A 27,633-nucleotide genomic window follows, 5' to 3' on the forward strand; every position below is an offset into this window, starting at 1 on the left:
CGGCTGAGCAGGCAGCAGACAAATACTTTTCACATCAGCAAGTGCTTTCTGTAGCAGTGGAACTGAACTCTTCCTGCGTGCCATCATTTGGCTTCCTCTCCCAGGGACAGATGGACCCCTCTGTCTGCTGCTCCGAGCTGTCACCTCTCTCGCCCTCTCCCTTTGTCGTGGGGGGGGTTATTCTCCGCTGCTGCAGGCTCGGCAGCCAGTGTGTGTGGAGTGGAAAGGGTTGACCTCACTTGCTCTGAGCACACCTTCCCTGCCCTTATGGCTGGGCTTTAATCACCCCTGTCATCTCCCTCTGCTGGAGGCAGGCACAGGGATGGGGACAGCCATCGTCTCTGTTAGAGCAGCTTGACATGGCCTCAGCTCTGCTCAGCCACCGCTAAACCAGCCCATCGGCCGCCATGCCCCACAGCTGGCAAACCCTGCCTCTCCCCTCCGCTGGGTACCAAATGCCTTTCCTGGGCCGGCGGCCGGAGTGCTGCCAGGCTGCTCCAGTCATCCGTGTAGGCAGAGCTCTCGGATTGGTAATGAGAGGAGAGGTTTCTGGCTCACAGGCAATCAGTCAGTTAATTATCACTAACTTTCACAGCTGACATGAAGCTCACTGAAGGAGAGCAAAGGGAGATTGGCAGGTGGTGTGTGGTACTGGAGAGCTAAGTGAACAGGGATTACTAAGTAGTTTCTGTTGTACCCTTTCTTACCAAACCTAAATCGCATCTTTTGTCCAGAGATACAGCTAATGCATCTAATAGATTTCTTTTCCCAGTTGATATCCTGGTATTCCCTGTTTTACCCTGTGTTCCAGCTCCCTGATTGGGCTGTTCTCTGGCAGGCTGTAGTGGGTATGTGTTTCATTTGGCATCTCAGGTATAGGATTACTTATTTATGAAAAATAAAATGGCGAACGTAGAAATACAGCAAGTCTTCCCCTGAGAGGAATGAATTCCACCAAACATTTGGCTTTTGAGAGACTCTTGGGCTCAGACAATGAGAATCGGGCACTGTCCGTGCTGGGCTGGGTGGTCTCTCAGTTGGAAGCCAGGACAAATGGCACTGGAGACCTTGAGTCATCTTGCCTGCTGGCAAATGCCGCTCCAGTAACTAAAAGTGAATAAATTGTCCCAGTGGCCGGTGGTTCTTTATAACATCTTGGTACCTCTGTCAGAAGTGCTGCTGCCACCTGGCTTTTGTTGTTGGATCTCCAGTTATTCAGCCTTCCACCTGTCCCTTCCCAGCATGGTGTTTGTGGGCAGGTCCTCACCTAGGCTACATTGGTACGTGGTAGCGATTCTTGAAGGGCTGCTTAGATTTGCTGAAGTTCCACTTTTTTTTTTTTTTTTTTTCAGTCTCCAGCATGTTTTGGAAGTCTTTATATTTCCAGGAAAATGAGAAGTTGATTTCTTTTGTTGTTTTTTTTTTCTCTCCCAGGTAAACTGTGCATCGAGCGCAGGCTGTCAGCTCTGCTGTCGGGGTTCTGCGCCTGATTTCAGTGTCGTTCCTTCTTCACGCACCTCGCGCCAGCTGATCACTTTCTTTCCGACAGCCTGCTGCTGTGGTGGGAAATTATTCTGGCAGTAGGAGACCTGGAGAATGAACTGCTCCATGTTTTGTGTTTTGACATTTTGGGAAGTTGTTCCACAGAGCCGGATTCCTTCACAGGGATGTGTGACTGCAGCAAGCACAAATACTTCCCTGCCCAAAGGCCTGGGTGAAGATGTAGCCGATGTGGAAAGGTTTCCCTTGTTGGCAGAGGGGATGAAGGACAGAAATCTGCTTCTTCCCAGCACTTTGAAGGATAAGACTGCCGCCTGTCCCTCTTGCTTAAGAACAGGGTATTCCAGTGCTGTGTCCATTGCAGGCAATGGATGTGCTGAAACTGCTGGCTGCAGTTACCGTTGGAAGGTGTCATTCAGAAATCAAGGCCAGTTCATGTACTTTTGCCTGTCCCAGCTGAGAGCCAGGCATCTGCAAGCTTCCTGGAAACCCGAGGCTCCCCGTCCTTCTCTCCTTTGTCCCTCTTCCTACATGTTTATGCCTTGGAGGGCTTGTGGAACAGCGGAGAGGAGGGAGTCTGCTCCCTTTTGCCTGAGCGCTGCTGACGCGGCTCCCACCTCTACAGACTTGCCAGGCAAGGCAGAGGACGTGCTGCTGCTGGGGGAGTTCGCGTCTCCCGTGGCTCTGTTTGGGCTGCCTCTCCGCACGGATGGGCAAACGGCACAGGGAAAGAGACTGCGCAGGGAGCAGGAGGGTGACAGAAAGCGTGACGTGACGCTCCTGTGTTTGTGAGAAGCCAAAATTAATCCGTTCCTCCCTTGGTCCCCGAGCTCAGTGGGATCAAGGTGAAAGTGGGCTGGCCGTGGAGCCCGGCTGCAGTGCATATCTCCCAGGAGAAGCCCCAGCGCTGTCCTGCTTTCAGCTGTGGGCTCGGCACCCCCCTTCCCAGACCCCCCCCGAACTGCAAACACTAGCTTTGTGAATCAAAGGAGCACTTTACACACTATGGGAACTGTGAGAAGTTGACTTTGCATCACACAACAACCCAGGAACATCACGACTGTTAGGAATTCTGTTCTTTTTATTCCTTTCCTTGCTTCCTGGTTGTTTTATTGCACTACGTGTGTGCGTATATTAATATGTATTCCTAAAGGGGAATATATATTGATATATATCTACGGTTTGTGTGTAACTGTACGTATTTAACTGTACTGTATCTTGTGAGTGCGAGGCAAAAAGCACGGCAGAGTCTGTGCTGTTCCTCCTCCACACCAGGCAAAGCTGACTGGCAGTACCAAGATGTGTTTTGTTTTTGTTGGGTTTTTTTTTATTTAAATGTTCTTTTAAGGACAGTCAGTACAAAGCTCCATGCTTTTTAAGAGCTCAAGAACAGGCGTTAAGATCCTACACACTTAACAATTGGAAACGCTTTTTTTAAGAAGTTTTATTTGCTGCTTCATTTTTTTTTTATAAAGAAATCTTGTAGTGTTCAGTTGTATTTTCAGCATTTCTTTTAAGGAGACTCTGTAGCCAAATGAGACTGCGGGTGCGAGTGGCTGGAGATGCGGTTGAGGCTTCGGATGCTGTGAGCGTGAGAGGATAGCTGGCTGCCTTTCCCTCTGTCTGCGTGCGCGCGTGTGTGTCTTAATTTATCAGAGTCGTGGCAGTATTTTGTTAGCGCTGGGCAGAAAAGTATCTTTGAAAGCAACTCGAAACCTCAGGCTTTGTTTTTGGGGATCCAAAAATATTTTGCACGTGGTGGTTAAGTCCTCATTGCTTTTTTTCTCTCGACATTGGCACGTTCAGTGTGATACTTTACAAGGGTTTCAGGAGCAATTTAATTGACTTTGGAGCTGGCATCATTTTTGGCAATGTGGGTGTTTCTGATTGCAGAGCAGAAATGCCGATAGAGAAATTTAAAAATATTTCCAATTCCCCCAACTAGGGAAGTTTTAAGTGTAGCTTTCACAAATGCTTCAGCATTGGGCCGCTGTTACATCGTACGTTGGCAGCCTGCTGCTTCTGTGGCCGTTTGCGCTTGTGCCTGGGAAAAAAAGAAAAGAAAAAAAGATGACAACAAACAAGAAAACATCCAGCCAACCCCCCCAGCCTGTGGCCAGGAATGCCGAGGAGACCCAGACTGCTTGCCCAAGGGTTTTACTGGTTGTGCAAAGGGCTATGCCGCAGGCAGGAGCGGCGCAGTGGGAGAGCACTGAGCCAGGACAGACCCTGCAGCACGGACACTGCTCCACGCCCCGCGCCCTGCCGGCATCCCCCGGGCCACCACCGCCACCGCCCGGCACCCGCCGCCGGTGTCACCCTGCCTCTGTGTGTGGCGAGCTCAGCACTAACCTTCCAGCTGTGCTTAATTACTTGAATGTACCAAAATTGTCCACATTCAATGTACACAAGTATATACTGCTCCAAAAAATTGTGGTTTACAGACCTACAACCAATATATATGTATGTGTTTGTGTATATACATACCGGGATGTGTGTGTGTATGTGTGTGTATGCGTATAGATACACACACAAACACAAACGTGTATATATATGTTTTCTCTCAATACTTGAAACTTAGCCACTGTGCTTGAATGAAAAAAAAAAAAAAAACCACAAAAAACACACAAAAAACCCCAAAACGGGGGGGTGGGGGGGAGGGTGGAGAAAAACAAATCAGACAGGTGATTTATTTTGCCATCACTTTGGTGACTTTCTTTTTTTTTTATCTAACTGCATGTAGCGTGAAACCAACTTTTTTGGTGAAAAATATTTATTGCTTTGTAGACCATAAGGTATGCAAAAAAAAAAAAAAAAAAAAGACAAGACACCCCAAAAACCAACCCCCACCCACTGTTGAAGTTGCTAGTGTAGTCCACCTGCTATTGTCATGGCTTTGTTACTGTTGCAGCGTTTGTGTGTAGCGTCTTTAATAGAGTTCAAGAAACCTCAGTCTAATAAACATGTATCTTCAGGTTTGTGAGAGCGTATGATGATGTTCTTTATAAGGTAATGCTTGATACTTTGTCAACATTTTTTATTTGTGTTTTGTGTGACTTTTTTTTTTTTTTTGGCTTTAAATTGTACAACACCAATTTAAGAAAATAAAATTGATTTGAAATTGTTAGTGGCCTGTGTTCAGTACTTTATCATTCCAGTTAGTGCAGTATCCGAGTAAGGTATTTAATGGGTTTGGTTCTACCAGCCGTGGCTTTCAGGTGAAAAAGTCGCCCCCTTTTCCCAGAGGGTGAAGCCTGGGACAAACCCAGCTGCGTTGCCTAAAGCCACACATGAAGCCTTTGAATTTGGAAAAGTTGAAGCCAGATTCTGGGTGGAGCTGCCGTGGCTGGTGCATCTCTTCTTATTATGGCTGTGGCTCTCCTGCCGTGGCTAGAAACTCCGTGAGGAGCTGACAGCAGACCCCTTCCCCTCCTGTTAGATGCTTAAATCTCGCCCATCTTTCAGCATGTGCAAGACAAGCCTGTCGGAGCCATTTGTTACTGGGGTCCCCAGGGGGCACGTGGGAGCAGGGGTGTCCGGTGGCCACGTGGAGGGGTGAGGACGCGGGGTACGTCTCTGTACTCGCTACAGTTTGGTGTTTGAACACAATGGCACAGGGCTTTGCTTTCTGCCTGCCTAGCTGTGCGAAAAATCACTGAATGTGGCAAAAAGTACAAGGAGGATGCCGTGAGCATGGGTCCTGGCTTTGGGTGCAAGGCGGGTAGTTCGAGTCCCTGCTCTGTCTGATTCAGAATGTTCTGGGATGAAAAGTTAAGCTCCACATCTGGGACACAAGAGAGGTCCTGAATTCATTAGTCCAGCCCTTACAGTTACAGAAACTTCAGCAATAGAAGTGTAAACTTTCAGGAGCCAAATACCATAATTCCACCAAACATTTTCCAAAACTCTGCTTGCTGGGGTGTGCATGTTATTGTTTGCCGTGAGCATCCCTGGGGAAGCTCCTGCCTTCCGGCCCCTCTGTGAGTCAGCATCACCCCATACACTCACTGTGCTGCATTGTGGTTTTGTAAGAAAAGACCCTATTTCAAAATCCTAATTTACCATAAGCTGGAATTGTTTTTTCTTGCTGAGCCCTATTTATAACTTCTGTTTCCTGCCCCTGCCTTTCCCAGCACGGGGAATTGGAGTCCCTGTGTTTGATCTGTGAGAACAGTCCTGCCTGGCGACGCCAGCTCTGCTCACGCACCGCCCATGTCACCTCGGGCACAGGGAGAGCCCATTCCTTTTCCCGGTGGTGGTGGCAGTGGTGGGGACAGCTCTGAGAAGCTGCACTTCGGTGTGGTGGTGGTACAACCTGGGTGAGACCCTACAGCAGCCCTTGGAAACTGGTCGGAGCTAAATAAATATAAACATTGGTGGTGCTTAAAGTCTGGCAGCTCAGCACACTTGGATCTTTGGGGTTTGGGGGTTTGGGGGGGATTTTGTTTGGGATTTTTAACATGTAAAGCCCACCTTACGTGTGTTTGTTCCCTCTGGCATGGGATTGTGGTAAATAACATATATATATACATACACACAAGTTTCTGATGCTGAGTGTAAGGGAGGGGGTTTCTTTTGAAGCTGCCTGTGAAGAATTTTAAAGGTTCAGGTGGAAAACCTGTAGCCAAATGAAAGACGGAGCCCTGTGTGCCACATGCCCATGTGGCTAGAAAACACTCTGCTGAATCCATGGGGCCCTCGCAGGCAGCAGAGCAGAGGGGGAAAGCGCTAGCTGGGAAAACTTAACAGAAATAAACAGTCTCTTCTAAAAGCACTAAACTGTGGGGCCCAAACAGTTTAAAATTGCACAACTTTCTAGATGTTGACTGTGACGTTATGCTGCTGTTGACTCTTGGAGAAAACAAACCCGAGCAATTCTTCCAGGGCATTTGGCTTCATTCCCGCATTTTATATTTAGTTGTTGGTAAGTACGTCAGCAAAAACACGTTCATTCAACTCTGAAAGATCAGAGGTGGCTCAGTGACATCAAGGAAGTAGAAACGGGCGGGTGTGTGTTGAACCAAGGCGATACAAACATCAACTATTCCGCTTCTCGTTACCAGCTGTGTTAAAGCTGTAATTCAGGATGAGTTAACTCCTTCACAGCATATTTTACTCTGTGGTGTTTGACATGCTCTTCTCCTCCTGCGGTGGCACATGGCTGCCCCTCTGCGCTGGCCAATGGTCCTGCTCAGCTGCGCAGGGCGAGGAGTCGGCTGGAGGGTTTTGGTGAAGGAGGAGAAGGGCTGCCTGGCGGGGAGGCAATGCGCTACCCCAGCGCTGCAGGGCAGGAGCTAATGCTCCCCAGACAAATCCTAGCGGTTGAATTTATTTAAATTTATTACCATAAATGTAGCGCTCATGGTGCATGCCATTCCCTGGATGAGGAATGGCACGCAGTGCGGGATACAAACTTCCCTGGGACGCTTCTGTTCTAAAAACAGCGTTTTTAGGGACAATAGAGTTGAAACCACCCCCCCTCCTGGGAGATGAAACCTGGGAGGGGATTTGAATGCTTTCAGAAGACTTGCTAAATAACGTATTTCTAAGAATGAGCTTAAGCAAATAATCTCAAATGCAGGTTTCTTCCTTTACTGTGGACAGAGGGTACCCGAGTTTCCAAATGTCCACAGCCTGCAGTGCACGAGGGAATGTTGGGTTTGTAGCTTTGGCTCCTTCTCCAGCACCTGCTGCACCCAAGTGTCTGCTTACACGGGCACAGGGATCGTTAACAGACTGTGGCAGGGAATTACAAGTCTGCTGGGGTTTCTGCTGCAGGTAATCCTGAAGCACAAGTGAATTGTTGCTAAACTTCTAATTTAGATCTTGTTTTAGGCAGTCGAGTCACTTCCAAGTGAGAACACACTGCCCTGTGTTAAGGCAGGAGCACCTGGTGGAGGAAGAACGTGTGACTTGGTCTCAAACAGGAATATTCTCCACGGCTGAAAGAATTCCCAGTGCTTTTCCCTTGTATCCTTCAGTGTGCTCATCTCCAGCTGGCGCCCTGCCACACAACTGCTGGCCAGACACAGACCGAGGTCTCCCCAAATTTTTGTTTCCCAAAAATTGCTTTGGGTTTGTTTTCCCAGCACTGCAATGAAGATCTGTCCACTGCGGGTCTCGGGGTACACACCAACCCTCATCCCTGGCCTTTTCCCGGGACAGAAGGCTGTGGGGCTTCATCCTCTGTGGCAGTCTGTTGGTTCCCTGCACTCCCCACCCAGCTGCGTGTCCCCTGGCAGGGAGAAGTGGGGGGCTGTGGTTAAGGCTGTGTTCCCTGAGAAAGCGCCGAGAGGAGCAGGGAGCTCTGGGGAGGAGAAGGTGGCCCCAGAGCCCTTCCTGCAGGGCCTGCTATGGCCATGGGCCCTGGGGAGCTGGGTGGCCTTGGGGAGCAGGGTGGCCTTGGGAGGGAGGGAAGGATCCAGCCAGGAATTGCCTCTGAGATGCCTTGAAGGGCCCCCTGTGAGTGCTCTTATAAACCAACATTGAGTGAGGATTGAGACCAATGTCATCGTGAAAATGAAATTAAAATGTCTCAAAACACGGCTATGCTCCAACCACTGTCCTGCAGCTATTTTGCTCCCCGCGCCAGCTAGCTGCTTGACAAAGGTGTATCGTCCCCAAGTCCCCAGCTGTGCCCAGGAAGCTTTTACGAGGCTGATTTCACTGCTGAGTAACCTTGATGGCAGCAGTCTCACTTAAGACCAAGCAGATGTACCATTCAACGTACTTTAATTTTATCAGTCCTATTAAACACATATGACGTGTTCTGCTCCTCACATAAACAGCAGGGAACTTCGCAAATTTTTTGCTCTGGTTCCAATTTAATCCTGGGTATGTGAGTGAGAGGAATGAAACCCTTTGTTAACTTAATTCCTGAAGATGCTGGGTGCTGGCTGTGAATTGCAAATCAACTCCAAGCAAGAGTGCTGGCTTCGCAGGCCCCACATGGTGATATGCAACAGGACCTTCTGCTCCACGCCAAAACTTGCAGCTGTGTCCCTGCTGCCTTGTCACTTGAGTTACACATCCCTGAGGGTCTACCTTCCCAGTGCCAGTCCCCACAGGACTGACCGACAGCAGCAGCTCTGGCAAGTCACTTTAATTTCTCTTTGCCTTTGGTAGCTATCTGCTTAAAGAGAAAATAGATAAAGAGAAAGAGGCATGGCATGGCAGGTTGAGAGCAGAGCTTGTGCCACCTGTTTTGAAGCGTCTTTACTGTTCTTGGAAGGGGTAAGGGACTGGGATACCGAAGCTGTTTCCCTGCTGGGGATATCCACGCAAGTCTTTCTCCTGTCCCACCACTGGTTTTCCCTATGGGCTGGGGCTGTCTTCCCTCAAATTTAGCTAAATGAGCCAAATTCAGAAATCACAGCAGGGCGGGAGGAGGAAGCGATGGTGGTGGACAGACAGGCAGCGCAATTGCATAAGCTTCACTTCCTAAGGAAATGAGGCAAAAAAAGATTCAGACACCCTGGCCGAAGCGATAGAGAAATTTGTATTCCCGTTTCCCCTGGCAGCAGTGCTGCACTGTGACAGGCGATCTTTTATCACTTCTCTAAACAAAGTGCAGCTGGGCCCGTGTGATAAATCTTCCCCTTGCCCCATGCCGCTACTGAAATAACTCTGAAGTGTGGGTTCAAAAAAGGACGTGCTGCATTTCTTCCCCTTATTAGCAGAAATAACAAGCCTGCGTTTGATAATCTGGCCTGCTTGGAAACATCAACCCTTCCATTTTCCATTTGAATGAATAAATGGAGCTCTCTTACGCTAATCTCACAGCGTGCCAGGGAACCCACATGCTCTCTGGTAGCTCTGTCCTACAAAGCACTGAAGCTCGTAGCGTAACACGACAATTCCCAGGCGCATTTGGCTTTTCGGGAGGTACATGCTGTTGCCTGATAAGGGTGCCTATTGTACTCCGCTTCCCCATTAAGTGCATCACTGCAGATAAAACTTGTTGCAGAAGACGTGAGCATGACAATTGCTTGAGAAAGCCGGCTGGAGGAAAACCTGACAGGAAAGTGAGACTGTAGGTGCCTGTGCTCAACACCGGCACAAGCAGAAGCTGCGTGGAAAGGGGGGGAACAGGGGCCAAGCTTACACCCCTTGTGGGACCACAGAACCACGAGCTTTTAACGGCAGCCCTGTGTGCCATATGAAGTAATTCCTCCCACTTGTGTCCTCCTCTCACTGTGACTGCAAGGCTTTTGCTAGTGCCGGTTTCCCCAGGTGGGTTTGTAAGGAAAAAATGGACTGGTTTACTTATGTTTACCACAGGAGTGTATTTGCTAGTTTGCCTTTTCCCCTGCTGTTGCTCGATTTAGTAACTTGACAGGCTTTCTGGATGTGTTGGCTCCCAAGAGCCGGTGTGCTGGGGGGGACAGCAGGGCACGTTACGGGAAGGCAGGAGGCAGGCTGGGCCACAGGCTCCTGGGAGTCCCCGAGCCGGCCTCAGTCACCTCCCCATCGCTTTCTAAATCTCAGAGAAATATTTGTCACCCGGCCAGATGCTCCGGGAAGGCCCAGGCTCGCTGTAAGGAGCCAAGAGGACCGGGCTGTGGTGATGATGGGGACGTGTTTGGTCCTGCCAAATGAAGGCACTCCGTTACACGAAGGCACTGCCCGACCAGTGACCCTTTAGGAGGGACCTTCGTCCCCGCACTGCGAGGCCTGCCGGAGCCGCTGCCCGCGAGGCGCCGCAGGGATCCCCCCGCTCCGGCTCCCGGAGGCCCAGTGCAGCATTCGGGGCTGCGGGCACCGCTGCTACCAATCCAACGCCCGGCCTCGGCCCGGGCCGCGCCGCCGGTCCCCTCAGCGCCGCCGGTCCCCTCAGCCCCGCCCCTCAGCCCCGCCCCGCGCCCCTCACCGCGCCCCGCCCCTCACCCGCCGTGTCCCTGCGCGGCCGCCGTAGGCCGGCACGTGGCTGTCCCGCGCCGCGCGCGCGCGGTGGCGTCGCTCCACAGCGCCGGTGTAAGTGGCGGCGGCGGCGGCGGTGGGAGGCCGGGGTTGAGGGGGTGGCGGTCGCGGCCTCTCTCGCCCGTCGCGGCCTGCGCTCGGCGACGATGTTGCAGCTGCGGTGGGGGCTGAGGTTTGCGAGCCGCGGCCTCTCCGCCGCGGGGAGCGCTGCGTGCGGCGGGCCCCGGCGCCGGCTGCCCAGCGTACGTCCCCGCCGCGGCCTTGGGGAGGTGGGAGAGGCCGGGCGGGCCGCGGGGGGAACCGGCTCCGCTTGCCCCTTTCTTACCCTGCCGGTGTCCCTGCGGGCCGGGCTGCGGTGGTGGCCTCGGGGGCTGTGACACGGGCTCGGGGGTAGGGGGGGTGGGCGCCCTCCCTGCCTGCAGCGCCTTGAGCAGCCTTGGCTGCCGCCGCTGCTGCACCGGGGCGCGGAGCTGACGCTTTTTGCCTCATTTTCTTGCTGAGTCCTGTCTGCTGTTCGTCCCTGACAGGTTCTCGCAATGGCTGAGGATCTGAGAGCAGTGGTTGCCAGCCAGACCAAGAGACTGAACAGCAGCGGAGAGGTGGTTGAAAGGCTGGAAGAGAACGGCCATCAGAATAAAAGGCTGAAGAGCAATGCGGATGAGGAAGATGTGGAGGATCAGAATAAAAGGTTGCCCAAAAGGAAGATTGTGTTGTTGATGGCATATTCAGGGAAAGGCTACCATGGGATGCAAGTATGTGGTTTGGCAAAACAACGTGGCCTGCTTTTTGTTTGAAATCTGTTCAGTTTATAACTGTAGTCATGGTTTCTGAGTAGGGAAGCAGTTTTAGTTTGGAAAGCTGGGGCGGGAACAGTGCACACCTGGGTTCAAATGGCTTGGTGGTAACTTGAATTAAAAAAGCCAGTGGTACATTTCTGATAGTTGGTGATTCTAGGGAGCCTGCTTCAGCAGATCTTTCAAAAACTGCTGCAGACAAGGCTCTTGAGGAGACTGAAAGCACAGGCACTGCAGTTCTGTCAAAACCTGAGGCACTGTCTAGTGATCCCCTTCTGACCACTGCTCCAGCTTCTGGCTGAAGCTCTACATTTCAAAGCAAGTGGGCTAAGTTTCTTTTAGGTTAGACCTCAAGCTGTCTCACTGCATGCAGATTCCAGAGAACTGAGGTGCATATTTGAATGAAACAAATTTGCATCTATGTTGCTGTCTCTTGTACTTCTAAAAAGATTATTCGTACCTGAAGACATTTTAAATTCTTCTTTTTCTGATGCACTCTAACGGGGTGGCTTGTAGCCGTTTAGAAACAGGAAAACTGCTGCATGACTTCTGTGTTTGCGTGTGGAAGAAAAGGGATATTGCTTTGTTACAGCACCAGCACTTGTAGTGCCCCGGCACCACGGTCTTATGGTACACAGTACTGGCAGCAAAAGGATGATGTTGCTCCATCTGCTGCTCCTCTCAGCGTACTGCAAGCTCCATACATGCTCTTTAAAAGCTCTACAGGATAATTGATAAGATTGCACACAGACAGGGAAGGGAATCTCTCATGCTGATGCAACAAAGTAGATTTGTTCAACAGCAGTAAGCCTACTGCTTGTGGGCATATCCGTGTAAGTGCCTGTTGGCTTTACTGCTCTTGTAATTGAACGGTTTATGTTGAGGGTGTGTGCTTTGAAGTCTTACACATGAGTGGAGTTGTGCATTTCCGTTATAGCTCATCTGTGAGTGCAGTGCAGAAGTCACCAGAGAAAACCATAGTCTGCATTATACAACAGCTCAGGTGAACTGAGCCAAAGAACCCAATCTAATTTCTAGAAGCAGAATTTGCAGGGGCTAGGTGTAGAGCGGCAGCTGTTAACTTGCAGGCACTGGAACAGTATTTAATTGGTGCTGTTTTATGCAGTTGAAGGAATCATCAAAAAACTCCATTGCAGAAGTATTGCACAGTGAAATTATTAGAAACGATCTTGCAATAACAGTAAAAGGTAAATCAGAATGTAGATGTTTTATTAACACTGTCTGGTAAAGGATATTTAGTAGTTTTAGAGAATGGCAGGGCTTTAAGGGATGTGAAGGGATTAAAGAATTTCACAACAATGATTAACAAAATTTTTTAGTTATCATCTTCAGTTATCCAATTATTACTATTTGTTCTATTTCTTATTTTTACTGTATGTCCTCTTTCAGAGAAATGTGGGATCTTCACAGTTCAAGACAATTGAAGATGACTTAGTATCTGCCCTTGTTCAGTCAGGCTGCATCCCAGAAAACCATGGGGAGGATATGAAGAAAATGTCATTTCAGCGGTGTGCTCGAACGGATAAGGTACATTGGTTAGGGCCTGTGCTCTCAGAAACTCTGATGTACCCCTGCCAGTGCTACTGGGATTGACTGGTAAAGCATTGTCTCAAGTGAGATCCAGTAGCAAATACCATTCACAGTGACTGTTGTTTGAAACTTCGCTTTTCATCCACTACTAAACTTAAGCACAAGCAAATATTTAGAAAGTGCAGGATGTTGATTAGATGGTGTGTGCAAAGCTGGTGCTTCACACCTAAACTTTGTGTTTGTCACATTCATCTGCTTCAGCCTGTCAGCTCGCTGCTGCTGCTCATTGTTGTTGCTGCCTGGTTGATACAGTGCTTGAGAGTTTAGCTGCATCTCGGTTGTTTTTAAGCCCACCACAGTGGGGTTCTAAGTCTGAACTGGAGTTCATGGCTGATCTTATGTATAAGTCATTTCTTTTCAGTTGGTGCTTTACTTAACAGCAGTCAAATACAGTGAGATGTCATGGAAGGGAGTGCCATGTTCTGCTATCTAAGATTGCTAAGGTGCTGTAAGGCTGTACAGCACCAGCAGGAGTAGTCTGACTTGGATTTCTGCTTGTGGCCTTGCCTTTGCCTCGCTTCAGCCTGAAATGACCAGTGAGAAAAAGGAATAAACTTGTTCTTCAGCTATTTCAGTTCTCCAAGTGCTGTCCCAAAGCTTCCAAGGTACATAATTATGTGTTTGTGTGTTTTATGGTTTTTATAGGGTGTGTCTGCAGCTGGACAGATTGTGTCGCTAAAGGTCAGGCTAATAGATGACATCTTAGAAAAGATCAATAATCATCTGCCTTCTCACATCAGAATTCTGGGTAAGGATACTGGAATGGGCAGAGAAAATGTTTTCTAAGAGGAGCTTTCTCCTGCGGAAGGTCTCTCCCTTACCATTGTAATTTTACTCATAAGCGGTTTAGTTTTAACATAAATCCATATGTTTTTGTTAGTTTGGAATTAGGGTCCTATAAATCTATCTTTTGATTGTATTTTATTTTAAAAATACTCTTGTTGGCAAGAGCGAGATCACAATCAGGTTGTAACCTACTGATTCAAAAACCTAATGTCACTTTTAAAACAAGGTCTGAAGAGAGTCACTGGGGGATTCAACTCCAAGAACAAATGTGATGCCAGAACCTACTCTTACATGCTGCCAACATTTGCCTTTGCCCATAAAGACCATGATGTGCAAGAAGAGGTTTATCGACTGGACAAAGAGACCCTTGAAAAAGTCAATAAACTGCTTGCGTGCTATAAAGGAACACACAACTTCCACAACTTCACATCTCAAAAGGGACCCAGGGACCCCAGTGCCAAGCGGTACATCATGGAGATGTACTGTGGAGAGCCATTTGTGAGGGAAAACATAGAATTTGCGGTGATCAAAGTGAAAGGTCAGAGTTTCATGATGCATCAAATAAGGAAGATGATTGGGCTGGTGATAGCTATTGTGAAGGGCTATGCTGCTGAGTCTATCATAGAGCGCAGCTGGGGAGAGGAGAAAGTAGATGTCCCCAAAGCCCCAGGACTTGGGCTAGTCTTGGAAAGAGTACACTTTGAAAAATACAACAGACGTTTTGGAAATGATGGGCTGCACGAGCCACTGGAGTGGACAGAGGAGGAGGAGAAGATTGCCGTTTTCAAAGAGCAGTATATCTATCCTACCATTATCAACACAGAAAGGGAGGAGAAATCCATGGCAAACTGGCTAAACACCCTCTCCATTCATGACTTCAACTCTTCTGCTGTTGGGATGCAAGCTAACAACAAAAATTCAAAGGTAATCATTGAAGCCATTATTTTTTCAAATGGAAGCTGTCAAGTTGAAGTGGCTCTTCCCTTAGTAACACTTTTGTTTTCCATGAATATGCCATGCAAGATTACAGTCAGCTGGAGTATGAAATGTGTATTTGCTTTTCCATCTTAGTGCACTTGATGATAGTGGAATGAACTATACAACATGCGTTTTTGCAGGGTTTTGCATGGGGCAGTTGAGGGAGGGAGGAAGGAACGCTTTAAAGCACAGGCCAATTTGCAGAATCTTAAACTGACAACAGAAATTGCAGACACATTACCAGGCTTTGTGATTGCGAAACTGTTTGAGACAAGTTTTCAGGTTGACAATTTCCCTTTAAATACCTGCTGGCTTTTTGTATTCTCTGATTTTGGGCTAATTCTTTCTTTGTGTAATGTCCTGTTCACTAGATAAGGTTTGGAATCAGGGGGAAATTTAGGACCAGCTTTTTAAAGTAAATCTGCCACCAGCCCAAAATGGGCCATCAGAACAACTCCTACTGAGTAAAATGGGATATTGTGGAATCTGATTTCTGACAACAGGAACTGCTGTTATCTGTAAGTTGCAATAAAACAAAGGTGTAGAATACACTTTTAACAAAAAGAAAATTTCAAGTTAAAGAAATTTTTTTTCCAGTTGAGATGTAGAATAGCCTCACAAGAAAAGAGTGGAAAGATGTTTGGGGTGTGCTAGAAGTAGGTTGGAAACCACATGAGGAATCTTGAGTCAAACTCCCAATGTATTTCTTTAAATTGACAACCACTGGAGTGATGGAGAATACAAGTCCCTGATCAACCCGGTCTAACTTTGAAACAAGCCCTGCTTGAGTCAGGGCTTGGACTTGATGACCTAAAGATACCTTACAGTTCTGTATGTAATTCAAGATTTTCTTGGTCGGTGGTCTGGCAAATCCTTGAAGGACGAATGATGGGCAGGACTAAAACTTCTGTGTAGTGCAACTCAGAAGAAAATAATAACCTTTTTTTCATATAATGGTGTCGTTAAAATTAGCTTTATTTTGTGTAGGTAATGATCTTGCTCTGAAAAATGTTAGGTTTAATACTGTCGCTGCCATTTTTTTGTTGGAGTCTGCGAAGGAGTTTCAACATATAAAGTAAAATTTACAGCCTTGTTGAACAGTACAGGCAAGATACCAGAAATTTCTCAGGGTTATTTTTGTACTTGTGGTAATTGTTTTTGTGAAGTATTGTGCTGTATGAGGACACTTGTGACAGGAGGTTATGAGAAATGCCACATTAGTGTGGTTAAATGGGACCCAAGGAGACCATGTGGTGCGGAGTCCTCACCTGACTCAGGGGTCTTCATGATAATGTTGACAGGACTTAAGTGCTGACAGGTTCAAAATCACTGATGTATTGCTAGCAGGAGGCAGCTCTGCTTGCTTTAGATAAACTCCACCACATACAGTTTTGGCATCACAGTTAGCACAGGCTGTCTGGAGAAGGATAAATAAGGGATGATATGACAGACTCCTTTGAGATTTTGCAGGCTGTTTGCACTTCAATGAGCTGTGCTTGCTGTTACAAAGGCAACTGTCTAAGTCTCTCAGAATTTGTTTTGTAATAGGATATTAAATTGTCAATGTTAAATTCGTGGGATTTGGAGGCTTGTATGTTTTCAGCAGTGGTGGTGAGGCAAAAAAAAAAGGGAGTAACTACAGGCATATTGTCATGTTAGCCTTTCTTTATAAAATCCTTTGATGCCAATTGTATCAGTCAAAACACTTGCTTCAAAAAGTTACGTAAACCCCCAAATTTATCACACCATATTGACTTACTCCTGAAGGAGTGGCTCCCAGTTAATAACTCAAGACTTCAGTTTCCTTGGAAGTTGCTAACATTTATATTATTTCCCTGGTACTACTTTGTACAACTGACTTCATTTTTAAGCAAGTATTAGTGAGCCCTCGCATATCTCTAACACAGTTTGGATAGAAATTCTCTGCAGCAGAGAAACAAAATTCTCAAATCTGGCTTTAGACAATGTAAGAAACAGCATTTGAGGGACTTGCATGAAAAAAGCATTTGTTAACTTCTCTCACCTGTATTTATTTTAAACATCAGCATTTCATGCTATTATCCCACTTTTAAGTTTCCCACATACTGCAGGTTGTAATCATGCAGTTGTAAAGAAATTTCTTCTGCTGGTGAGTGTACTCCAATGTAACTTTTTTTTTTTGCTACAAGAAGCATCATTTACCATCACAGAAGTTTGTTACAATAGATGGGTCTAAGACATGAAGTTAGGATCTAGCCCCATTTTCTTACACTTTTGGAGAAGTTTAAAGTCAGCGTCTCTAGATGTAGATGAAATACTGACAAACCATTTTCCATTTTGCTTTACAGAACAGCAGTGATCTCGAAGGCAGCGATGGTTGTGATGATGATTCTGACTGAGCCAGTAAGTGGCTGGACGTGGGACCCTTACTGCTTGCAATTCCCTTTGTCTACAAAAAAGTGGCCTTCCTAAATCCAAGAACCCAGTAAAGCACGGGTTTGTGTGCTTGCAGAACAAGAACCGGATGTCCAGGAGAAACTGGGTGGGGAAGACAGTGCAGTAAAAATGTAAAAGAAGCTTTTTATACCACTGACTTATTCACCTGACTGATATACTTGAAAATAGCATAATAAGAAAGAAGCTTTCTAAAAGGATCTTGTAATGCAGGATATCTTAATTGCTATTTGAATCATGTTTTTATTATATGTTTACCTGGAAAATAGTATTTTAAATATGTATAATCTCTACATAAAGATGGGGTGAATCATTTTAATATACTCTTTTTTAATTATTATTATGAAGTTATGACTCCATGAACTTTTGATTACTTTTTAAATTATTATTATTTTCTTCACCTTTACTTAACCTGATCTCTTAAACATCATTAAGCTTTTATTTTCCATGTCATCCATGGCTTTCCTGTGGAATAACAGGCATGGGTTAGGAGCTCATTATCATGCTGACTGCTGTGAATTCTTTTTGGTATCAAAACAAATTTTCAGTGTTTTCTAAAGCTTTGCAAGTCTAAAAGAAATGGTTCCTTACTTAGTGAGAGGTCTTAATTTGGGAACGTGGACCGAATCATTTATTTTGAGTCGAGACCTTTTCTTTGGGAGATGTCATCCTCCCAGCATTGCCCGCATGCTTGGGCAGACTCAAGAGTATAGATCCGCAGCCACGTATGTAATTGGGCCTCTTCTACCTGAGGTGTCATTTCACAGACCTGTAGTTGAGATGTGGGGAGAAAGACGTAAGTTAATTGTTAGGACTGCAATGCAAAGTGTGCAGCCATGAAGGTTCTAGCGTTGCCTGTGGTGGATCACTAAATATGTTGCTGCTAGTTTAGTATATCTTGTTTTAGTAGAAACTTATCTAGCCATCTGCTGGATTTGGGGTTGAATCAATTTAGCACACATGAAAAGAATGGTGCTGACTTCCTCTGGGCTTTAATCAAATCTGCCTTCACTTTGTGCGTGTGAACTCTTAATTCTCATCAAGCTTCTCAGAACAAAGGAATGTGTGCAATGATGCAGGAAGCATATGTCTGAGGGATGTCTTCTCTTGGGAATAGACTTTAATTTTCTGTGGTTTGGGGTTCCGCATGCTCTGGAGTTCTTGCTCTTCATTCCCCAACTGGTTTGACTTCGGTTCTTGTTTCTAACTCTCTGTGGAGGTGGTGGAAGAAAAAACAAGTGAAGGCAGCACCTTTCCTACCCTCCCTGCCTGTGGAACGCTTTTGGAAGGGGTAGAACAAGACTCTGCAAGTGTTCGTGTGTGAGTACAAGTGCTTGATGTGCTTCCCTGGCTGGGTCTGCATGGAGACTTGCTTTGTAATATCGTAGTTACTGAATACAAGGAGTCAATTCTTTGTTCCTTCATTCAGCCGTTTCTGGCCAAAGCCCCGAATTTTATGGCTGCTCCTGGATTTTTTTTTTTTGCCAGAGCACAGCTGTCCCTTAAAAAGGGATTTGTTTGTTTATTTTATCTGGGTTTTAGTTAGTGGTTTTTATTTTATTGTGGAGGCCTTGCTCCATTTTATCAGAGTGAGCGTATAAAAGTGTTCTGGACTCTTACTGGAATTTCGTTTATATCCCTTCCTGGTTCATGCTGTTGACCTAGTCTGCATTAGTCTTCTATCTAAAGCCCCTTCTATGCCTTTCAGTCTGAGAAAAACACCTTTATTGGCCCCAAACCTGACAGAAATTCTCGTTGATTTCAACTGAGATATGTATTTGTAGCCTTTGGAGAAAACATAACAAAAATAATAATAATAAAAAAGGGTATTTCTTACTTCTGGGTATGTCTGCTGTTTTATTTCATGGGGATTATTAACTTGGTATTTCAGCTCTGTTTTCAGTGCAGGAGCTGAGTAAAAAAAATTATTAAAAAAAACCAAACCAAAACAAAACATAGAGGTGGTGTAAATTCTAAAACCGACTCTCTGAAAAGGCCCAACGCTGAGCTGTGTTATGGGGAAGAAAAGACAGGCCCCTGTGGCGGGCAGAGGCCCGCAGGGACGGCCACAGGCTCGGGAAGGCTGAGGCCGGGCGCGTTGGACAGATTCCTGAGGGGAGGAAACACATTTTAAGGGAAATGCAGCTTCTCCGCTGCCGCCCCATTTTCCTCCGACGCCGCCGCGCAGGGGGCAGCCGCGCCCGCCCTTGGCGCATGCGCCGAGTTTGGCTGCTCCCCCCCGCCCGTGGCGGGTGGCACCGTCAGTGCCCGATCTCCCCCCCCCCCCCCCCCCCCCCCCCCCCGTGAGAGGGGAATGGTATCGCTTAGGCGGGGTGGGGCGGAGCGAGGGGCGGCTGCCAGTGCGGCCGCCAGGGGGCGCCGTGGTTGCTGTGCCCCGCGGAGCGCGGCGGGGCCGGGGCGTTTCGCGGGGCAGGGGAACGGGACACCCCGTGGGGCCGGGGGGAGGCCCGGCGAGGCCCGGGTGTGTGCCGGTGCGAGGGACTGGGGCACCGAGCGGTGTGAGAGGCGGGCGAGGGCTGGTCGGGGTGGCACGGGCGCTCTGAGGCAGCTGAGGGAGAGCTCACCCCCGCCTCGGTCTGCGCGCCCCGGCGCCGCGCCAGGTCTGTGGAGTTGGGTGTTAAAGAGCCTGTTTTTCTCGCTCCTGGAAGAGGGAGGGCTTCAAGTAAACTGCCTCCTTCCTCCCTCGGCAGCCGCAGCCCCTCCGCGGCGGGCGGGGTCCGCCTGCAGCCGTGCAGCGGCGGGCGCGGGGCGGCAGCCGCCCGGGGAGCTCCTGACGGGAAAGCGGCGGGTAACGCGGCGCCCCCGGCGCCAGGGGGTGTGCGGGGTGCCCTGCGGCAGGGGAGGGCTGGGAATGCCTTCAGGTAACTTCATCTTTCCACTGAAGCTCCTTCCCAGCCCGGCCAGCAGCGCGGCGGGCGGTACCGCGTTTTGAGGGCAGCATTTAAACCCTGCTGGAGTTTGTGTTAGTGGCGTACGTGGCTGTAATGGACTTGTAGGGTAAATCCATGCGCCCTTCGAAAGGCAGTGCTCTATGAAACGAGAGATCTGGGAGTCGCGTGTGTCGTTGTCCCAGCTTCCGTCATCTCCAGGGCATGACCGTGGGTGTCGGAGAGCACCGGCCTCCCTCCGTCTCCGCGCTGGCTGAGGTGATGGTCGACCTGTGTCCGTGTGCCTAAAGCAGAAGGGAAGCCTAAAGCGCTCGTTGGCTGTCCTGTGGCATCTTCAACACACAAACGTACCCTCTCAGGGCTCGGTACGTGCTGCGGGAATCCTCTGGACTGCCAGAAATAAAGTTGCTGGATAAATCTACTGGAACAATGAAGAATGCAAGTGGTTGAATTGAGTTAAGTGGTCAATGGCCACTGAGATGAACTCTCTTTATCAAAGGAAGCAATTCTGTGACCATAAAACACATTTCATAGCAAAATAAAGAGAATGTAAAAGTGAAATTGAAGGTAAATGTGGATAGAGCTTTGGAAGTGGTAGACCAATGCACTGTTTTATTGATAATGAGATACTTTATTAGGTTAACTTTATTATAGTTCAAAAATAGTACTCCACATAGAGACTCATAATTAGTTTGATAACAGTTTAAAAAAAAGTGTCACGACCTTTAAAATAATGCTGGTACTTCTAGTACATATATTAATGATTTATGATAAAGTATTTACCATCAAATGTAAGTTTTAAGCTTTGTAATTAAAGATAATTGCTTTAATGAGATTTTCTGTAATTGTAACATTATATCTAATACCAATTATTATATGATTTAAAAACTCTCTGGAGAAAATCTTAGCGAACGCTGCACATCTCATTTTCCATGCACTGCACCTAAATTTGTACCCTCTGTGCCTAATTTGTTGTTTTCCTTAATTGATGTTGTTGCATGAATTTTTTCCTTGTTGGTCATTTGATACCCTGGTAGAGGTTGGTTGCCTAGTTATCACCTCTCTGCAGGTTGTTGTTAAAGAAGATATTTGTGGTGTCAAGTTAAAGAGCAGATAAGTACATTCTAGACTAGCAAGCTGCTTGATTTGCATCTTCATAGCTTTTAGGTATGCAATTGTATTGTGGTATGGTGGAAAGTTGGTTTGACCAACATGTTACAGTCTCTATTGCCACTTTCTCTGGTTCTTTTCTATATACCACTATTTTAATTACTGAGATTGCAATTTTTAAACATTTCTCTGCAGGTGGAATGCCTACTGTTCCTCAAGTGGCTCAGCAGATTAGCCAGGAGCAAAACCAAAAGCAAAATGGACCAAACTTCTCAAGTTTGTGTAGTTCTTTACCTGCTCCACACAGCAGGAACCCGGCTTTTCTTCAGCAGCTACAGCCAGCAGGCTGTGTTAAGAAGCGTGTGATTTTGGTCCCAACTCCAGTTCCCATACAACAACAGGTATCAGATTCAAATATTATATTGTATGTGGCTTTGAATGGCTGGTTTTTTGTATTGTAATTGCTGCTGTTGTCTATTCTGCACTATTAAGTAGTCTGTCTGAATACCGGGAAGAGAATATCCTCAGAAACAGAGGTAACGTCTGACCCGTTAAGAAAGTCAAGACAAGATTAATTTTTGGCACTTTCCTGCTACGTTCTCTTGAAATTTTACTTCTTTAATTTATGTCATTTGCGATGTCTACCCAAGTCTCAGTTTCAATATTCCTGTGCTGGATTTTCATTTTCATTGAATCAAATCCATTTCATGCTTCAAAGTAAATTTCAGTTATGTGTGGAAGGTTTCAGGTGTGTAAGTTACAAGGTGCAGCAAGAAGGAACAGTGTGCTAACCTCTTGCTGTGTCCTGGCAGTGTTGTCCTTTGTGTTTTGTATTGAGACTTTGTGGATGACAGAATTTATTACTCTAACCTGGGGAGAAAGGTGCAAATCATTCCAGTAGTTTTTGCAAAAGTCTTTACTGAGCACTAATAATTTCCTTCAGATAGCCATCATATAGCACGGCTGGGTATAAATCTTCCTTTACAATAAAACTTTGCACTCATTTAAATTTAGAATGCTCTGTAGATAATTGTATCTCTCTTTTGGTTTTAATTAATGGCGCAGACATGCCATATGATTTTTCTTGAAGAAAGAGAAGGAACAAGAAGGAATCAGGCAGATCCTCTAGAATTTGTTCTTGTAACGAAATCCTAGAAGGAGATATAATTGAACCAAATCAATTATTTTAACTGTTTATGCAGCATATTTAGAATAAGGGGGGAGGAATCACAATGAAAATTTGTGCTGCTCGTGCTTAGTTGCCAGCAGTTGCAGGTTGCCTACATGTGTTAATAAAAATGCCATAAACCAAATGTATTTTTATATGAACTTTTTAGAGAATTCTGTCCATCTGGCAGAGCATTTCAATTCTGTGAAATTTCTCACTGAATCAGCCCTGATTCAGTGAAATCCCTCTTCTGATGGGATCTAGAGGTACTACAGGAGGAAAAAATAAAGTCCTCAAAACTGAGTACCACTGCATCCCAAACTTCTATACTGATTTTACATAATGCCATTGCATAACAAAGTCCTTCAGAGTCTTTACATAAATCTGTACAAGCTCTGTTATTCATTATCTTTTAAGAAAGTGCAACTTCAAACAGCATAGAATGTTTCCAATGCATAGAATGTAACCAACAATATTGGTTATTCAGGTAACATTTTTCACAGTGTCTCTATCTTGTTTTTGTGTTGTGCAGTAGGAAACATAAGTTTAATTATGTTTATTTGAAGGAAAATGAAATTCTGCAGCGAATGGCAGCACTGAGGAAAGAAGGTTTATGGTCTCTGAAACGTCTGCCCAAACTCCAAGAGGCCCCACGGCACAAATCACACCATGATTATCTTTTGGAAGAAATGCAGTGGATGGCAACTGATTTTGTTCAAGAAAGAAGATGGAAGTTGATAACTGCCAAGAGAGTAATGTGAATTTGATATTTTCAACCAAAAAAGGGGGGAAGAATAGGCAGCGTTTTCATGGTTAGGACGTGATCACTGAGGTTGTGTGAGTTTTGGTTTGCCTCTCCACTGTGTTTGTAAAGTTTGGGCAGTACTCCTAAGGGGATTGTATTTTTTTCTTTCTTTAGAAATACGCATTTTATATAGAACAGAGTGAAAACTTAAAATAATTTTACGGTTTTGTTCAGCTGATTTTAAGTGTGGCACGTCATCATGAGGATATGATACTTCATAAGGAAACATGCAAGAAAAGAGAAGAGGAGCAACTGAGGGCTGTTGCTGCTTTTACTGCTAGAGAAATTGAACATTTCTGGTCCACCATTAAACAGGTAAATGTAAAAAAAAAAATATTAAAAAAATCTAAAGTTGTACTGAATAAAAACCTATTGGATCATAACAGCAATAATCTTACAATTAAGCTTTGCTCACCCCACATGGTGGATATTATCTATTGTTAAAGACAGCTTCGTGTTGCAGCTGCATGAATAATTTCAGGCCTTGCATGTCTCGCAGGAAAGTGCTTCACTAATCCTAGTTGGTGCAGACGGCTTGCTGCGGACATTTAAATTCTGATGTGAGTTATTCTTGGGTAGCTCTTGCTTATTATGCAGCCCACTTCTATTCGTGGTCAGTTTTGTACACACTATTTTTTTCTTTGAATGCTCTGCGTTGTAGCCATATCTGATGCCTGTCTTACTATTGAAGAAACGTTAAGTGATTCATAGCTGTATTTGAAGCTAAGTGCGTGCATGTTTGACACTTCCTTCTGCTCTTTTTCTCCCCATTCTCTCTCCATTTTAGGTGGTAGATGTAAAACTGCAAGTTGAGTTAGAAGAGAGGAGGAACAAAGCATTAAACTCACAGAACATCTCAAAAAAAGGTAATAAGAACATAGGACTGGTGGGGGTTTTTTGCATGTTTTTTTTTTAATTTTGCATTCTGGTAGTAGTACTATAAGCGTACCAAAATAAATGTTTAGGAGCTAGTATTTTGGTCTTAGTTTTGAGTCATAAAGATCTCCTTTCTCTAGCTTGCTAACTTCCTGTAGCTTACTAAAGCTTTGATAAACACACTTTAAAGGCTTTTTGTTGCTGAGCTCTTGTTTGTATCAGGGTTTAGTTTTTTGTCCCTTGGGGGCCGTGCATGAGGCTGAATTCACTAAAACTGTCAATGTGTGCACCTGTTGTCTGTCCCACTGCCCTTGTTTATGTAGTTGTTTGACAAACTTAACAGTATTCTTATAGTGTGGAATACGTGTGTTCTTTAGGCCCTGGATTAGCTGTAAATGGCATCAAATCGGTTAATGAATTATCTCAGGTATGGCAGCACTGTGATTTTTATTGTTTTGTGCAGAAATAAGAGACTCTGAATAAGGTAGAGAGCCTTCAGAAAGAAGTGGTACTTCCAGATCTTCTCACACCTAATGTAAAGAAATCCATGGCAGATTTAGCAGAGGGTGCTGCTGCTGCAGAAGCATCGTTACCCAAAGGCGGTGCTCAAATCACAACAGTAGCAAAAAGTGATACTCCATCGTTATTATGCGGCACTCTTAGAGATTATCAGAAGACTGGACTGGAGTGGTTGGCAAAGTTGTATAAAATGAATCTCAACGGCATTCTGGCTGATGAAGCTGGACTTGGAAAAACAGTGCAAGTTGTTGCTTTTTTTGCACACCTGGCATGTAATGAAGGTATGAAATATTGTAGGTCTTTTATTTTATAAATCTGTATTTTTAACATTGTGTTAGTGAATGTGTCTTCAGTAAGAGAAAAAAAAATAATTGCTTTTAATATGTATAATTTAAAGAAATGTGCCTGGAATATATTTTATAAAAAAGGACACACAATTCCTTTCATTGTTAGTGCATGCGTATGTTCGTATATGCAGTTGCTTTTTCTATTAAGTTGTGGAGTGGTATGCAGTCATTTCCAGTCATGCTGTACCTTTTATCTCTATAGGTAACTGGGGTCCTATTCTTGTTGTTTCACAAAACTTTAATGTGCTGAAGTGGGAGACTGAACTGAAATGCTGGTGTCCTGCTTTGAAAATTCTTCTGTATCTTGGGAACCCAGAAGAACTTTTAAAAAAAAGACAGGTATTATGGAACACTGTTTCATCTACACAGGTACTGGGTGACATAAGCGCTACACAGAAAATATCAGCCCAAGTCACGTTTATACCTTTGTGGTTAAAAATTTCAGTATGCTGATATCCCAGCCTGGTTCTTTTCTCTTTTGTTTTGTTGTTGTTCACTTCTAGTATGAGACATTTCCTCATTTCATGAATGCTGGTTCATAAGCAGAGTTTGATATTTACCAATAAAACCTGCTTTGATGACCAGCAACATCTAGCTCACCTTTTGAAGTTGTTTGCACGTACTTACTAGCATGATGTCCCTTTGCACAGATATTTTTGACTAGTGCCTAATGGCTGTATGGGAAACTTGCATCTTTGCTCCAGTGACTTGTACCCCATCTTAGTATTTGCAGAAGTTTATTAAGAAAATGTGTTGAATTTAGCCGTTTTTTGGATGAGAAATTTATCTGTAATCTAGAAGAAGGAAAGGAAGTTTGGTGTGTATTTCGTAGCTTAGAAGACAGGTATATGTTTTCAGGCTTCAAACCTTCACTAAACTTATTTGCAAAATATGCTTCTTCCCTTCCCCCGCCCAAGGTTTGTATTTTCAACTTCCATAGTTACAAGGAACTTCTTGGGTTCCTCCATTAATGCTTTTACAACATACAACTTTTATGCCTCCTTTTGGGATGATGTGTCCTTTCCAGTTACTTTTCAGTTTCTTTCCTTATTGGAGTCCTTCATATAATCATAGATTTACTAGCAATTTTTCCCTTCTCTCTTAAATTTGTAAAATTGGGCCATGTAAGTCATGTAATAACTTTTTCTTGCCTTGTGACCTGAGCAGAGCAGAAGAAAATTAACGAAACTGACATAGCTTTGAGCATTTTTATTCCTTTAGTTCTGTGACTTTTCCTTTCATTCTTGCAATTTTAACTTTGTCTTGTGTTTCTAATTTTTTATTTGCCTTTGAAAGCAAATATTAGGATGTTAATTCACACATTTGACATCTTCTGTGATCAAGTTCATAATCATTTTGATACTTACAGGTAGACTTTACCTAAACATTGAAACATATGAATCTTAGAGATTAGAATTTATCCATTAAGTATGAATACTACTGATAACCTGAAAAAACAAGTTATAGGTATTCCGAAATACGTCCAAACTCTTCAAAGAACAATTCAAAAACATGTAAGGAAAGATGGCTTTTCATTGCCGATTGTTTTTGGATTGCAAGGAGACTTGATCTGTGTTTTGTAGGGAAAGTTTTTTTTCTTCTTTAAAAAGCCAGTTTCTGTTAAAGATATTTTATGTAACGTTTTGAACATCACAACTGGACAATTAAATTGAGCATTCTCTTCCCTTTTGGGATTTTGAAATCTTTGAAGAACTGTACTCGGATAAAGTGCAAGATAATCTGTTTTAATCCCAGAAGAGGAAACAATAATTCTTGCTCGGTAATCCATTAAAAAAACCTTTAGGATTTTTGTGTTTTTATATTGCAGGAATGGACTGACCCCAATGATTTTAATGTATGTATTGCCTCCTGCAAGCAATTCTTTAAAGACTATGAAGCATTCGTGAAAGTACAATGGAGGTACCTAGTTCTAGATGAGAGGCAGAACGGTAATAATCTGACAGAGAAGCACTGGGATGCAATACTCAATCTCCAGAGGTCTGCAGCATTCATTAACAGTTTTCTTTTTGCTGTTGTCTATCAGTTACTTCCTGAAATAACTGCACTTATAACTGCAGGTTTTTTAAATTTTCTTGCTGTGATGTAATTTAAGTTATGAAATAGCTCTTAATTGTTATCTTCATTGTTCACAGTCGTCATCGTTTACTCTTGATGGATACGCTTCTGCCTACTGCCTTGAAAGGTCTCTGGGCCATTGCCTGTTTCATGATTCCAGGGATTTCCCAATCCTATCTGGATTTTACAAAGGTAGCATCTGGGGAGGGGAATGAAGATCACTAACAGAGAGTGGCGATGAGACTGCAGAGGGTACGTCTCCCTTGGGAATAGTGTCTTAATGCTAGTATCTCTTCTTCTGAGGAAATACAATTAGGAAGTTACTGGTTTTTATTCTTTTAGGTAGTGCAGTCGTTTATTTTGCGGAGGTCCAAAATTCATGTTGAGAAGCAGTTGCCAAGGAAATACGAGCATGTGCTGACATGTACTCTTTCTAATTGGCAGAAGTCAATGTATAAAGACATCTTGTCTCAACCAAGGTACACCTGTTAAGTAGTTCTTCATTGTTCATTCATCATTAAAGTTAGGAACCATTCCAAATACAGTAAGAAAGCTTGTTTGCTAGTATGTTATTTCTAAGTGAGTCATGGGCAAACCTAAAGATTAAAGCACATGGCATAATCATAGTGCTGTACAGGCTAATCATGTTCTACATTAAGTGGTAATTGTATTCAGCATTTTTTTGGTGTGTGTTTTGGTTTTTTATATCTAATTGTTTCATAAGGTGAAAAGAAGCGTAAATAAATAGTACTTGCAGTATTCTATATTTATAACTTAGACAATGGAGCATGTGTCACATTTT

General features: G+C 45.0%; 3 protein-coding genes across 12 annotated transcripts in view; all 3 read left to right on the plus strand.

The window, feature by feature from the left end:
* The window catches only part of ULK1 (unc-51 like autophagy activating kinase 1), an 83,857-nt gene extending 79,230 nt beyond the window's left edge, over window positions 1-4,627 (plus strand). For all 8 annotated transcript variants that reach the window (XM_063350705.1, XM_063350698.1, XM_063350700.1 and 5 more), the window contains one exon: window positions 1,435-4,627. In XM_063350705.1, coding sequence (XP_063206775.1) covers window positions 1,435-1,490 — 56 coding nt within the window. In that variant the 3' untranslated portion in view covers window positions 1,491-4,627. The remainder of the gene's footprint in view (window positions 1-1,434) is intronic.
* A 5,767-nt stretch (window positions 4,628-10,394) lies between these two features.
* Window positions 10,395-18,857, plus strand: PUS1 (pseudouridine synthase 1). Of its 3 annotated transcripts, none has more exons than XM_063351260.1 (6): window positions 10,395-10,473; window positions 10,947-11,171; window positions 12,624-12,761; window positions 13,470-13,572; window positions 13,837-14,534; window positions 16,916-18,857. In XM_063351260.1, exons 2-6 carry the CDS (start codon window positions 10,956-10,958, stop codon window positions 16,964-16,966), a joined length of 1,206 nt encoding a protein of 401 aa, XP_063207330.1. In that variant the 5' UTR covers window positions 10,395-10,473; window positions 10,947-10,955; the 3' UTR covers window positions 16,967-18,857. The 3 variants fall into 3 exon arrangements, with proteins under 3 accessions (XP_063207330.1, XP_063207329.1, XP_063207331.1); XM_063351259.1 differs by having other exon boundaries at window positions 10,456-10,661; XM_063351261.1 differs by lacking the exon at window positions 10,395-10,473 and adding an exon at window positions 10,478-10,591.
* A 2,421-nt stretch (window positions 18,858-21,278) lies between these two features.
* Window positions 21,279-26,928, plus strand: LOC134522995 (E1A-binding protein p400-like). The gene is made up of 8 exons (XM_063351339.1): window positions 21,279-21,441; window positions 22,775-22,960; window positions 23,188-23,328; window positions 23,801-23,879; window positions 24,408-24,689; window positions 24,958-25,094; window positions 26,584-26,704; window positions 26,909-26,928. Exons 2-8 carry the CDS (start codon window positions 22,796-22,798, stop codon window positions 26,926-26,928), a joined length of 945 nt encoding a protein of 314 aa, XP_063207409.1. The 5' UTR covers window positions 21,279-21,441; window positions 22,775-22,795.
* Window positions 26,929-27,633: the final 705 nt, after the last annotated feature.

The sequence above is a fragment of the Chroicocephalus ridibundus genome, chromosome 13 (assembly GCF_963924245.1).
Source record: "Chroicocephalus ridibundus chromosome 13, bChrRid1.1, whole genome shotgun sequence".
Lineage (NCBI taxonomy): Eukaryota > Metazoa > Chordata > Aves > Charadriiformes > Laridae > Chroicocephalus > Chroicocephalus ridibundus.